This window comes from Ailuropoda melanoleuca, chromosome 8 (genome assembly GCF_002007445.2).
Source record: "Ailuropoda melanoleuca isolate Jingjing chromosome 8, ASM200744v2, whole genome shotgun sequence".
NCBI classification, from domain to species: domain Eukaryota; kingdom Metazoa; phylum Chordata; class Mammalia; order Carnivora; family Ursidae; genus Ailuropoda; species Ailuropoda melanoleuca.
The window spans coordinates 104,888,261-104,902,727 of record NC_048225.1 but is presented as its reverse complement, the minus strand read 5'-3'; the positions used below and the strand labels follow the sequence as shown (position 1 = coordinate 104,902,727).

At 44.6% G+C, this 14,467-nt stretch overlaps 1 protein-coding gene across 4 annotated transcripts; it reads left to right on the top strand.

The window, feature by feature from the left end:
* RAB29 (RAB29, member RAS oncogene family) lies at positions 1-6,613 on the top strand. 4 transcript variants are annotated; one of them, XM_019809183.2, is made up of 6 exons: positions 1-103; positions 412-671; positions 2,945-3,016; positions 3,915-4,096; positions 4,388-4,509; positions 4,757-6,613. In XM_019809183.2, exons 2-6 carry the CDS (start codon positions 548-550, stop codon positions 4,866-4,868), a joined length of 612 nt encoding a protein of 203 aa, XP_019664742.1. In that variant the 5' UTR covers positions 1-103; positions 412-547; the 3' UTR covers positions 4,869-6,613. The 4 variants fall into 4 exon arrangements, with proteins under 4 accessions (XP_019664742.1, XP_002928478.1, XP_019664746.1 ...); XM_002928432.4 differs by having other exon boundaries at positions 7-129; XM_034667131.1 differs by lacking the exon at positions 1-103 and having other exon boundaries at positions 212-671.
* The last annotated feature ends 7,854 nt before the right edge of the window (positions 6,614-14,467 follow it).

Sequence of the window (14,467 nt, the reverse complement as noted above, 5' to 3'; positions counted from 1 at the left end):
GTAAGCTGGAAAATGTAGTGCGCCAAGCCGCCCCGCACGTCACGCGTGCCGAGGAACGGGGACCGCGCAGCCCGGGGCGGTCCGGGATCCTGGGAATCCAAGTGTGAGCCGCTCTTTCCCCCGAATTTGGTTTGTGCCCTGCGGGGAAGACCCCACCATCTGACCCCGACTGTGAAATGAGCTGGCCGGGGTTCAGTCGTCCTCTGGCCCCGCTCCGGGGAAGTCCCGGTGGGCGAGGCACCGCTGCGTCGCGTCCCGTTTCTCGGCAGCGGGGCTGGGTGGGGGAGAAGGTGCAACAGCCCGGGGGTTCAGAGCTCGCGCCCTGTGCCCCACCCAGGCTGCGGCCGCGCGGGGAGGAAGCGCGTAAATGTTGAGTGCAAAGTTTCCCTTTCTGCTTTCTCGTCAGAACAGCCCCAGCCGGCGGTGGGCTACAATGCCGAACTTCAGTTTGTAGGGGTCCGGAGTGAAAGGGGTTAAAACAAGCGACTCCTTCCCCATTCCGCCCCCCCAATCCCGCCGCCTCCTTCACAAGTCCAGCCCGCCTGCCATGGGTTGCCGCGATCACCTGTTCAAAGTGCTGGTGGTGGGCGACGCCGCGGTGGGCAAGACGTCGCTCGTGCAGCGATACTCCCAGGACAGCTTCAGCAAACACTACAAGTCCACGGTGGGAGGTGAGGTGTCGCCGCGAGGGCCGGGTGGACCCCAGCGGGTGGGGAGCGGGGGACTCCGTGTCCTTGGGTCGTTCCTCGGGTCAGGAAGTAGGTGTCTGTGATCTTGGAGGGAGGACTTGCTGGGTGTTTGATTTGCACATGTCTCTTGCGTTTCCCCAATTCGGTTTACCCTGTCCGAGCTGACCGCCTGGAAAGAGATTGGGCGGAGGTGTGAAGAGGAGGAATGGGGAAGGGAGGTTGAGAAAATACGCAATTGTTGGGGGAACTGTGAACTCAGGTCTCCTCCTGCAACCTTCCAAGCGGTCACCCACCAAACTCTGCGTCAGCCGAGGCCGCTGGGACCCCTCGGGGAGGCCCGATTAGGTGCCAGCTGGGGCTCTTGGCCTGCCTCTCACAGCTGATGAAGGAACGGAAAGGTGTTTAGTTTGGACTTAAGGATCCTACCTTTGTTTTCGGGGATGCCTGAGTGGGAGAGGCCCCTGAGCCGCACAGTCCGATGCTCAGCAAGGCTGATGAGCTGTGTGTATTTTTGTCCACGGATTGCTTAAATAAAGGCAGCTAGAAATTATTCAAGGAGTCTGACCTACCTTCCCGCCCCCCTTTCTCTCAAGCTGCGGAGGGGGAAAAGGAAGGGAACACCAAGAAGTTCATACATTTCTTTCTAGGGATGGCCTTGGGCTCAAGTTTTTTGTTGTTTGTTTGTTTGTTTGTTGTTGTTGTTGTTTTCCCAGAAGTAGAAATGCGTTTTTGTTAAGGTCCTTAGCTGGGAAGAGCTCGTGAAGACGGAGGGTTAACAAACAGTAAGAGAGCTTTTTTTAGGGATAAAAACCTGCACTGATGTAAATTTTGAAGGTGGGTGCTGGTGTTCGTTATGAAATTTTTTAAAAAAATTAACAAGCATTAACATTGCAATGAAAACATCCTCCTTGAGAACATCCAGCAACATTTAGGGTTTAAGGTTTCAAAGACTATTTCCCTGCCATTGTGCCCCCCACTCCTAAATAATAGGAGGGCTCCTATTTAATGGGTTTGGTTCAAAGTGTTTCGCTAATTAGTTTTTAGCAATTGCTCTCCTTTAACTTTAGTAAAGAATAATGGCCCTGGCTAATTTTTTTTTCAGTGTTTATTCTAAATTTCCCCTAGCTTTCATTTATGACACAGATTTGGAAAAATGTATTTCCAAATCTGGGAAGTTACTGTTTCTCTCCTTCTCAAAAGGTTCCCCCCCACCCCGCCCCGGCCTACTCTTTCAGGCTTAGCTCCTGGAGTCTTAGCATCTACAGATTCGAGCACAGCTCTCAAGCACCCTCCATACCTTGTCTTCTTCCTTGGAATCCTCTGGGACCTCTTCCCTTGACCCTATTCCCACCCAAAATAATCCCTACAGCTTTATGGAAGGTGTAGAATCCCCCCCTGCCCGCCGCAGTGTTTTTCTCATAATACAGTTGGATTAGAAACCAACAGTGAAATTGAATGTGGAAGATGCAAAAGCCACCACACTTACCTCATTTCCCCCTTTTGCCCTATCATCCCTTCCCCTAGAAAAACCCCTAGACCTTCCAGAAGCTGTTTAACTTGAGATTAGGAGTTGTTTTCATAATTGCTCCCACCCTCCTATCCCCAGCCTTAGAGACAAGCAGTATCAAATAAATCAGTTTGTCAAGAGTGTAAAAGCTGAAGACACCATTAGAGAGTGGTGATGAATTATCTGTGCCAGAGGCACCGGGAGGCACCTGGCAGCTCCAGTCGGAAGACCACAAGAATCCTGAGCTTGGGGTCTCGAGTTCAAGCCCCACCCTGGGGGTAGAGTTCACTTAAAAAATAACAATAATGATAATGATAAAATTTTAAATGTTTTTTAAAAAGGGGGCTCCTGGGTGGCTCAGTTGGTTAAGCGACTGCCTTTGGCTCAGGTCTTGATCCTGGAGTCCCAGCATCGAGTCCCACATCGGGCTCCCTGCTCAGCAGGGTGTCTGCTTCTCCTTCTGACCCTCCTGCCTCTCGTGCTCTCTCTCTCTCATTCTCTCTCTCTCTCAAATAAAAAATTAATAAAATCTTTAAATAAATAAATAAAATGTTTTAAAAAGAAAGAATTGGCTGATCCACACTTAATGTGTGTGTGTGGGCTCATCTCAACCCATTGAGAGCTTAAAAATAAATAGATACATAGGATGGGAGTGGTGTGTCTCTACGGTTATAACTGCATATTTGATCTGAGCTTATTCATGGATTTTTTTAAGGTAAGTTTTATTCAATTGTACGTGTGTTTTCAGTGGATTTTGCTCTGAAGGTTCTCCAGTGGTCTGACTCGGAGATGGTGCGGCTCCAGCTGTGGGACATCGCAGGTAGGCGGGGAAGACGGGAGAGCGGCAAGGGAGGAAATTTTGGTTTAATCAGCAAGCTCTCAGAAAAGTGGGGTAGCAAAACCAGAAGTTTGTTTTTTGGGGTTTTTATTTTTTAAGATTGTATATATTTATTTACTTGAGAGAGAGAGAGAGAAGCACGAGCGGGGAGAGGGGCGGAGGGGCAGAGAGAAGCAGACTCCCCCCTGGGCAGGGAGCCTGATGAGGGCTCGATCCCAGGACCCTGGGATCATGACCTGAGCCGAAGGCAGACGCTTAACGTACTGAGCCACCCAGGTGCCCCAAAACCAGAAGGTTTTTTCTGGAGCTGGAATGACTGAGTTGTTCAGAGGATTCGTAAGCTGGGCGGATGTAGAGTGCTTGTAGATATTGTCCGTAGATGTTTTGCCCTGGATGAATGTGGGGGGGCGGCTAGCAAGGTGGTAGACTGTCCAGACCATAGGTGGGTGCTCTCACAGCAGAGGGAAGGTGCTTCTTCCAGCGTTTCAGCTGATGTTGGGGAGAAACAAAATCCCCGGAAAATAGATACAATAATAATAATAATAGGTGGCGTTTACTACATGCTAAGCACTTTCCTGAGTATTTGAGATTCAGTGAGTCATTAATCCTCATCACAGCCTTGTGAGAAAAGCTACTGCTTCTATCCTCGCTCCACTGATGAGAAGTCTGAAGCACTGAGAGCTTCACTTGGCCAAAGTCATACAGACAGTAAATGACAGAGCAGGGATTTGGACTTGGGCGGTCTGGGTGCAGAATCTGGACCCAGCCATGGTGCCTGTTGCCCTCCCCGACAACGAGGTAGAAAGGGCAGGGTATCCGAAGGGGTTCTGAGACTGGTTCTTGGTATCCCCTTCTCGGGGGCTCCCTCCTTTCTTTCCAGGGCAGGAACGCTTCACCTCCATGACTCGACTGTACTATCGGGATGCCTCAGCCTGCGTTATTATGTTTGATGTGACCAACGCCATGACCTTCAGCAACAGCCAGAGATGGAAACAGGACTTGGACAGCAAGCTCACGCTGCCTAATGGAGAGCCCGTGCCCTGCCTGCTCTTGGCCAACAAAGTATGTGGTCAGTCTGGAAAAATGGCCCCTCACCTCTCTCTGTGGTCAGAGAGTGAACATGTCTAAAATGCTTTCTGATTCCGGGCATCCATTTCCCCTTCTCAAGTTGGCAAAATCATCTCTACCTTCTTTCAGGGGATGCTGGGACTTTCTTTGGGAAGAATGTTGGCCAGATTTTAGATGCTGGTGTTCTAGCCATTGGTGGAAAGGTTTTACATCCAGAAGTGTCTGAGCAGTGTTCCTATTCTCCAGAAGTTTATGGTGTTGCCTTTTATCTACTCTCTTTGCCAGTGTGACCTGTCCCCTTGGGCAGTGAGCAGAGACCAAGTTGACCGTTTCAGTAAAGAGAATGGTTTCACCGGTTGGACGGAAACATCAGTCAAGGAGAACAAAAATATTAATGAGGCCATGCGGTGAGTAGTGCATGTTCTAGGGTTAGACACACAGGTTTACTTATCTTCTGCCGTGCCCCTTGGACCTTCTTTTCTTGCTTCTGAGCAAACAAGAGCAGACTGAGCCCCTAGAATGCCAGCTCCTGAAGGTCAGGGATACTCTCCTTTTTCCCGAGATAACTGGGGACAAAGGGGCATTTAAACCTCATGGCTTGACTGAATGCCATCTGGTGATAATTTATCAGTCTTTTGTTTGTTTGCTTTTTAGAGTCCTAATTGAAAAGATGATGAGCAATTCCAGAGAAGATATGTCTTTATCCACCCAAGGGGACTATATCAATCTACAGACCAAGCCCTCCTCTAGCTGGGGCTGCTGCTAATAGCGTCTGGCTTGTTTTCCCTCCTGCGTTTAGGAGGTCTTTTCATCTCTTCCCTTCGTACGCCCACCCAGCAATCTTAATAAGTACATTTGAACTGTCTCCTGCCAGCTGTCCAGGGAGGAGGACCGTCGTCACTAAGGAAAGACCTGGGACTCGTGTGTGTCTCCCAAGTTCTTACTTGCTGTCGGCTCCTGTGGCTCAGTGCCTTCTGTATAAGAAAGATCACCTTATCCCTCATTTTGTGATCTAGGATTTTGTGGGAAGCATCAGAAGTCAGCACCTGTGTTTTAAGGATCGTAATTCTCACCTATTTTTGTGTTTCTTTTTCCATTTGATGTATGTGGATATGTCAGTCTGATCTGACTTTGGAATGCGAAGAAAATGAGAGCAAAGGGCATTTCCCAAATTCATCATAAGTTATTGCTTTCAGATTCTTTCTGTCTTGGACTTTGAATTGAAACCTGTGATTCTGAGAAGGGCAAGGAGTGGGGCTGGATATCCGTGGGTTCTGGGTCACAGGAGGTAACCCAAAAGTCACTCTATTTTTGAAGCTTCTAAAGTCATAATTGGCTTTCTCTTGTCTTGGGTTCAAGAATAGTCAAGCTTTTTAAACTACCTGTTGTGTGTGATGAGAGCCTTTCTTTCCTCAAAGAAGCAGTTGTCCCATTAGGGTTTTCTAGTATCTCCCTACCAGTGGGATGGGAGCGGGTTCACAGGGTTTCTGGGTTGATGTCTTGATGCCTAATGCTGCAGGTGACATCGCTTGGCTGTGGTACCCTGAAATTGGTCTGTTCCTTACAGCCCTGGGAGTCTGAATGGAAGAGGGAGAGGTTAACAGAACAAAATCCTATGGGGCAACTTGCTTCTGAGCACTTTGGTGCCTAGCACTTACCAACCACAGGAAGCAAATTTTATGTACAGACCTTTGCCTGAGTGGGGAGAGTAGAGAGACAGAAAATCATTAAGTAATTTAAGTGCTAAATCGGGTAGGGTTTTTAGTATCAAATCACTTCTAGACAGCTTCATTTGTTGAATTCTCACAGGATGGTGATATATAACCTACCCAAAGTTATGAATATTCTTCGTGAACTCCGAGACCTAGAGTTCTTTGAAAGACACTTTAAGTACGTGTCCTAAGAAAGGTTCCCAAATCGAACTTATCAGAACCTCCTGGGAAGTTTGTTAAATTTTTTAAAACAAAATGTGTACGTTTTAAGATTTCTGGGTCTGAAACTCAAGCCTACCAAATCAAAATTTCCAGGGGTGTGGTACAGGAATGTACTGTTGTTGTTTTTCAAAGCTACCCAGGTCATTTGACCAGCCTGGTTTGGAAAACATTGCTGGAGAATTTGGTAAAGATGCAGAGATCCAGGCATTCCCTATGTAAATGATCTTGGGTTTCCCTATGCGCTGTTTGCTCTCCAGGTGATTTTGATACACCCCAGACTTTGGAAACTACTCTCCCAAGAGAATGATCAGAGGCCAAATGTCAGAAATAGACAGGAGCCAGGCCTTCAAGGGTGGTTGGTTTGTCCGTTTTTAATACCAGTTACTAACTTTTGCACAGTGTTTGAAGACCTTGAAGTTCTCTTTTGTGTTACCCTTTTCAAATAGGTTTTTATTACAACGATTCTGAAAATAAAGAGTGGAATAGCAAATTCCCTTTATGTGAAAAGAAAATGGATTTTTATTTACTGGTTTAAACCTCTGCAAAAGTCACAAATAAAGGCAAAATAAGTCTTGTATTCATGGTAGTTACTGGCTTTTAATGCGAGTTTATTAAAATACTATTTTATACTAATAATTTGAGTATCAGGGAAATGGAGACTTTGTTTTTTATTTATTTATTTGTCTAATTTTTTAAAGATCTTATTTATTTGACAGAGAGAGAGAGCACAAGTAGGCAGAGCAGCAGGCAGAGGGAGAAGCAGGCTCCCTGCCGAGCAGAGAGCCTGATGCAGGACTCAATCCCAGGACCCTGGGATCATGACCTGAGCCGAAGGCAGACACTTAACCGACTGAGCCACCCAGGCGCCCCTATTTTTTAAATTCCTTCTTTAAAAATGAAGGTAAATGTTATTCTATCTATTAATTTACTAGTATCAATTGCCTAATACTAATTCAGTACTTGATACGAGATTCCAAATACTGCTTGGAAATGTGAGCATTGTGAAAAATTGAATATGTTTTCTTTTCCTGTGTGCTGATTCAGGATTTACCTGCCTTTTCAAGCATTGCTGGAGGCTGGCCCTTCTGGATTTTCTCTCGTAAGTGGTGAGTATTATAGAGCTGAAACTAATTAAAGAAGAAATTGAAATATAACTAATTCCTCTTTGTGTCCCTACCCATGAAGAAAAGGGAAAACAATTGAAGATTTTTTAAAAAGGGGAAATATTTACATGATTAGAAATATCATTATACAAAAAAAAATTATATCCTATCATTTGGATGCTATGTCTTGGTGCAATTGTTTGGAATATGAGTATTGTTGTAGCCCTTCCCTAGAGAAGTTTCCATATTTGAGACAAGATGCCCCTCCAGCCACTCAGCTGGTCTTTGGACAAAAAGAAAACATAAGCATTTCCTGCAGAGTGTTTTTAAGAGACTCAAGTAAGGGCTGAAACAGAGCTGTGGGATTGTGACTGCCCTGGCTTTGGACTTTTTTTCAATTTTTTTTTTTTAAGATTGATTTATTTATTTGAGAGAGAGGGCATGAGAGGGGGTGGGGAGACTCCTCACACAGACTCCCTTCCGGGCGTGGAGACTAGTGCGGGGCTTATTCCGGGACCCCGAGATCGTGAACTGAGCTGAAATCAAGAGTTGGACCCTCAACTGATTGAGCCACCCAGGCCCCCCTGCCCTGGCTTTGGACTTTGAGCAGAATAGCTGAGTCACCAAACAAGCAGAGAAAAAGAGACTACAGGTCAAGGAAGGCCCCTCCACAGTAAGTGATGATTTGTTCTTTTGTTACTATTAATGAGCCAGAATTACTCCCAAAATGATTTCCCAAATTCATTTACCTTAGCTATTACTAAGGTATATTTGGGTTCCTCATCTTGTCCTATCATCTCCAGGGACACCTGGGTGGCTCGGTGGGTTAAGCGTCTTCCTTCAGCTCAGGTCACAATCCCAGGGTCCTGGGATCAAACCCACATTGGGCTCCCTGCTATGCAGGGCATCTGCCTCTCCCTGCACTCCTGCTTTCCCTCCGCTAGTGCTCTCTCTCACTCTCTCTCTCAAATAAATAACTAAAATCTTACCAAAAAAATAAAAAAAGAGAGAGAGAGAGAGATTTCTCTGTCCTATCATCTCCAGATTTAATTCTTCTTTAAGTGGTCTGTCTTCTGTCCTCAGGACACTGTTCCATCTAAGAACATGAGCTTTTTCCTGTCTGTTGCTGCCCTTTTGTAAGCAGTAGTCTGCTTTTGACATGATCTAAGACTATGGTTAGAAGATGTAAACATCTCCATGGTATTCTATAAGATCCATTGACAGATTGCCCAAGGACACAAACCTCAGTGCCCTTTTGCCCTCTACCCTCTTGGTTCACTGTACCCTCTTGAAGAAGCTTCAGCTATGTAAGTGACTCATTTACTAAAGCCAAGTAATCCCCAAAGGTGCAAGTTGGAATAGGTAAAAAGCCACTAGAAATTGCTGTGTGTTGGAAAGTACTACATGTATTTTTGCTTCAGCCATAAATACCCAAGACTTGAGAATATATCTACATATGGCCCTCATTGGTGGAAAAACCCTGCCTTCTCTCTGGCTTTCAAGCATAATTTGAATCCTCTTAAATTTAATCTGCAGAGTTTCAGTATATAACGGTATTGCTCTGCATTAGGATTCTCCAGGAAAACACAACTAATGGGAGATATGTTGTACATAAAGGGATTTATTATAAGGAATTGTCTTGGGCAGCTGTGAAGGCTGGCAAGTCCACCATGCAGACCTGATGTTCCTGTTCAAGTCTCAAGGCCGGTAGGCTGGAGGAGCTGATATTCCAGCTTGAAGGCCATCACCCAGGAGAATTCTCTCTCACTCAGGAGAGGGTCAACCTTTAGGTCTCTAGGCCCTCAACTGATTGGATGAGGCCCATCCACATTATGGAAGGTAATCTGCTTTACTCAGTCTACTGATTTCAGTGTTAATCTCATCCAGAAACACCCTCACAGAAACACCCAGAATAATGTTTGACCAGATATTTGGACACCCCATTGCCTAGTCAAATTGACTATCACCTACACTTCACAGTACTTCATTGTGTGATGGTAATTTTTTGTATCATTTAAAGATGTATTTATTTATTTGAGAGACAGAGTGCGGGGTATGGAAGGGGCAGAGGGAGAGAGAGAATCTTAAGCAGACTCCCCGATGAGTGAGGAGCCTCACACGGGGCTCGACCTCACAACCGTGTGATAATGACCTGAGCCAAAATCAAGAGTCAGACACTCAACCAACTGAGCCACCCAGGCACCCCACTCAAATCTGATTCACACTCAAAGTCTATGTGATTAAGAACTAACTACCCAGTAATGAGAATAAAGAGGAGAGAACAAATAGGAAGAGCAAGGAGATAAGCATTTTATGATTTATCATGATGTGAGGAGGGCAGCCCAGTAGCACTGACTGCTAATATCTAATTTGATATAAACTCTTCCCTCAGATCTGTGAGTTGCCTATGCTTCTTACGCTATCTTTGAAATAAGAAAGCAAATAGTTCACATTTTATGTTTGAGGAAACAGTGTCTCAAAATTTGGCTGAAAGGCAGACGGTTGAATTTGTAATAAAGTCAAGACGTAACTGCAAGTCTTCGAATTTCCCAACTCCATTCTGTCATTTAGGTTTCTGGGAAACATTTGACCTGAAAAATGTATTTTAGAGAATAAGCCCAAGGGTGCCTGGCTGGCTCAGTCCATGGAGTGTGCAACTCTTGATCTTAGGGTTGTGCGTTTGAGCCCCATCTGGGGTATAGAGATGACTTAAAATTTTAAAATAATCTTTAAAGAAGGAAAATCAGTCCAAACATTTAGAGAAACAGAACTGACCCTTTTGGGATTTGGAACTTCTGGTTTGCATTAGCCTTTAAGACCATGTTCATGTATGGAATGGAGACATGTGTGCTTCCATATTAAATTCGGGGCCCCAGTAAGTGCAGTTTGAGTAGCATGCAGTGCATTGTATCCTAAGATGTGTAATCAGCAAGTTCCACTTTCTAAGATATGTCGCCCAAATGCAGTGACTATCATTTAATTTTGAATATCAGCTCTCTTATTTGCAAGTACAGGGATTTTAACCACCATTCCATTTTCAGCTGTTGTCGCCAGTAACTAACATCTGAGTGCTGCTATAAGCTAAGTATTCCCCTAAGCACTGCACATGGATTTTTTTTTTAAAGATTTTATTTATTTATTTGACAGAGATAGAGACAGCCAGCGAGAGAGGGAACAGAAGCAGGGGGAGCGGGAGAGGAAGAAGCAGGCTCATAGCAGAGGAGCCCGATGTGGGGCTCGATCCCATAACGCCGGGATCACGCCCTGAGCCGAAGGCAGATGCTTAACCGCTGTGCCACCCAGGCGCCCCTGCACATGGATTATTTTTATTTTCACAATGACCCTGTGATAGGTATATATATGGAAACGGAGGCAGAAAAAAATTCAGGCTTTGCCTAAGGTTAGACAGCTAGCAAGTGGCAAACTGATTTTTAGCCTCAAGCAGTGTGACTCCAGAAAATGACCTTTTACTACAGAATACACTGCTTCTCATTTGTGTGTGTGTGTTTTGGTGGTGACATCCTTGAATTTTTTCCATATAACAAATGCTTAGTATGACAAACAAAAAGTCATTCATTAAGTGGGTCTACAGATTTTTTAATGCTTTAATGAAAAATTTTAAATCTCATGAAGGAAAATGAAGAAGAAAAATCCAATCCACGCATAGTCCCACAACCCAAACAAAATCTCTATTTACAGAAATCCACTTAACCTTAGCTCTTAACACTCTTTAAAGTAGAGAGGAAGATAGAAATCTGGAACAGAAGGAATATACGCAAGAAAATGAAATTAAACATTTAAATTGATTGTGGACGAGTCTTTTTCCGGCTGTGATCTGAGGGCAGGGGAGCATCCTCCTTAACCATGAACCTATCTTCAAGGCTACTCAGCCTCCAGGGTTGTAGAAAGACGAACCAGACGCATAGCCCTTCTGTCCCATCCTTTCTTATGAGTATGGTGGAGCAGAGAGTCAGCAGATTGGAGGTAAAAGTTTTATTTTTTTTAAGATTTTATTTGATTAGAGAGCGAGCACAAGCAGGAGGAGCAGAGGGAGAGGGAGAAGCAGGCTCCCCGCCAAGCAGGGAGCCCGATGTGGGGCTTGATCCCAGGACCCTGGGATCATGATCTGAGCTGAAGGCAGACGCTTAACCAACTGAGCCACCCAGGTGCCCCAGATTGGAGGTAGAAGTTTAAAAAAAAAAAGTCTAGGAGAAGTTTTTTTTAACTTCTTGGGAGGGTCTTCAAAGACAGGTGGCTTGCTATGCTCCTGCGGTCAGTAGAAGTTGTGTCTCTCTTTAGATCCAGTTGGATGACTTTCATAAAGTCACAGCACTACAAGTGCCCAGCATAGAGTAAGTGCTCAAAATTTGTTATAAATCACCCAGCTATTATAGCATAACCTTGAAGGAAATGGATCTTTGTTAGGGACGGGGAAGAGTCCTCAGTTCGCCACCCCAGCACTGCCACTTCTTAGCGTCTTAAACCCTAAGGGGAGAAGGAAAAGACTGCTTCCCAAAATATAACTAAAATAGTAGGGAAATTAAGCATTGAGTTTAAAAGGCCCATTAAATCTCATTTCCAGGGAAAAGAAATGACTGTCTTTTCTGTTTCTTTAGCTTTTTTGTTTTCATAGTTTTTCATAGTTCTATAATGTGTATTGTCCGCTCAGCATTGTCTGATGGTGCTTTTACAGTCTAGCCTACTGTATGATGTCTTCAGTTTCCACAAACTGCTTGTGGTTGAGACATGTGCCTAGGGCAGAGCATTTGGGGATGAACAAGAGGGAACTGACCTTGAAGACTGCATTCCAGGTTCTGGTAGCCCGGGAGACAGTGCTGGAGCTCCTGAAGGCATAAGTCAGTACTTGTCCACTAAAAAGTAAACTAGAAGTTCAAATCTTCAGTTACTTTCTTCATAAGAGACAGTGTTTGTTGAAATATTTAGTGAATGAACAAGCAAATGGAGGGAAGATGTTAGCTGAAGCTGAAGTGGGGGGAGAGTAAGGTATGACCCTCACCTTGGAAGAGGAAGAGCCTTAATTCAGTGGCCGTCTATCAATTGGCCTTGAACTAAACTAGATGGGCAAGGCCTGGAAGACCGTCCTGAACTTTCCACCTGCCTGGACATGTTGACTATGGCCAGTTCGTTTCATTACCTAATAAATGAGTAACAAGAATATCTCTGCCTCATCTCACAATACTAAATAAAGCCATTTTCTAAAATAATAGCAATCTGCCCTAATAGAACAACCTTCAACAAAGTCACTGATGATCACTGCACCACCCCAGTCTCTGCACTGGCATTTTGACAATCATGCTTGACTATACTATACACTTAGTCAAAATATATTCGGACACTGATTCAGGATGCTTACTACCAAAAACCCAGAAGTGTTGGCAAGAATGTGGAGAAACTGGAGCCCTTGCACAGAGTTGGTGGGGATGAAAATGGTGCAGTTTCTGTGGAAAATAATGTGGAGATTCCTAAAAAATTTAAAAACAGTATGACCATATGGTTAGAAATTCCACTTCTGGGTGTATACCCCAAAGAACTGAAAGCAGGGGCTCAAAGAGATATTTGTATACCCATATTCACACCAACATTATTCACAGTAGTGAAAATCTGGAAGCAACCCAAGTGTCCACTGACAGTGGAATGGGAAACAAAATGTGGTATATATGTACATTGAAATATTATTTAGCCTTTAAAAAGTAGAACATTTTGATACATGCTAAAACATGATTGAACCTGGGAGACATTACGCTAAGTGAGATCTGTCAACACAAAAGGATAAACACTGTATGATTCTACTTATATGAGGTTCCTAGAGTAGTCCAATTCATAAAAACAGAAAGTAAAATGATGGGTGCCAAAGTCTGGGGAGAGAGGGAATGGGGAATTAGTGTTTAATGGTACAGAGTCTCAGGAAGGTGAAAATGTTCTGGAGATGGATGGTGGTGAAAGTTGCACAACAATGTCAATGTACTTAATGCCACTGAAGTATACATTTAAAAATAATTAAAATGGTGAATTTATTGTTTGCACTTTTTTACTACACACATACACACACAAATTCAGGGAAGAAAGGGTAGAGTGACATGGCTAAAGGGAAAAGATAGCTTGTTTAATGCTTCACTGGTGGACTATGCCATTCCCTTCCTTTAGAGAAGAGAAGCCAGATTTTATAAGGGGAGATTTTTGGGAGGCAGACCGTGTTAGGTTTGTTTGTTTATGGAGTGTATCTTCAGTTGGTTATTAACAGGCTGTCTGTGGCAGGCACTGAAATTTATTTTACAATGGTGGAGTAAACCTTAGTCATTCCCATAGGGATCCTCAGCTCTGAGAATTTTAGGCATCCAACAAACGTTCATGAGTTTAAATGGAATGATCTAAGTGACCCTAGGTTGTTTATCTTGAGTCAAGCTCAAGCCCACTCCTACCCAAGATCAGGTCATCTTTCAAATTCTGAATATAACAAATACTTAGACACTGCTTACTGTGCACGGTGACCGTCCTGGGGGTTTCTCATACTTCAACTCATTTAATCCTAATAACACTATGAGGTAAGTATCTTTGTTCCCCATTTTACGCTTGAGAAAACGGAGGCACAGTGAGGTACAGTTTTACAACTACTAAGTTGTGGACCTGAGGTTCAAACCAAAACGCGCTGTGGCCCCAGAGCACATGCTTCTAATCATTATTAAGCCCCTGAAGTAATGTCGGAGACGGGGACTCTAATGACCCTGAAGTGGATCTCAAGGACCAGAATGGAGAATGAAAATTGGGAGTTAAGTTATTCCTTGATTATGATCCTGCCTTTCTGCTCCAACAGCGGCTGGGGCCCCTGAGGGCTAATGCTGAAGCCAGGGGTAAGGACTTAACGCGTTTAAGGTCAAAAATTTTGAACCTATGGAATTTCCCTCCAATTTTGAAGCAGCCCCTTAGTGACGAATCAGCTGCCTATCCCACGGGTTTTTCTATTAGTGCAGTTTCTAGATGATCAAGGCAGGCGAAATGAAGCATCATTAAACTACCATTAAATGACGTTGAACCCTATGTAAATCTTTTTTTCTAGTCGTTCCAAGATGCGACCCAAAACGAATCTGCAATTCCGGAGTGGAAACCAGGGGGCGGGCCCAGCAGCGACCATTTTTGTTTTGCGGCCGTGCACTCTCAGAGCATCTTGACTAACAGGACCCCACGGAGGAGGCGGGGCCTATCAGTGCGCGGGGCGGGGTCTGGGAGACGTGATGATTCAAACGGACTAATGAGCTCGGCGCATCTGGCAGAAACCGCCAATGACCGGCAGTGATGGGGCGGAGCCCACA

What these genes read in the sequence shown, in the direction of transcription:
- RAB29 (XM_019809183.2), top strand. Translation starts at nt 548, where the DNA reads ATGGGTTGCCGCGATCACCTGTTCAAAGTGCTGGTGGTGGGCGACGCC. An exon ending in GCCTGCTCTTGGCCAACAAA is followed by an intron (nt 4,097 to 4,387) that starts GTATGTGGTCAG and finishes TCTCTTTGCCAG; the next exon opens with TGTGACCTGTCCCCTTGGGC. An exon ending in AATATTAATGAGGCCATGCG is followed by an intron (nt 4,510 to 4,756) that starts GTGAGTAGTGCA and finishes TTTGCTTTTTAG; the next exon opens with AGTCCTAATTGAAAAGATGA.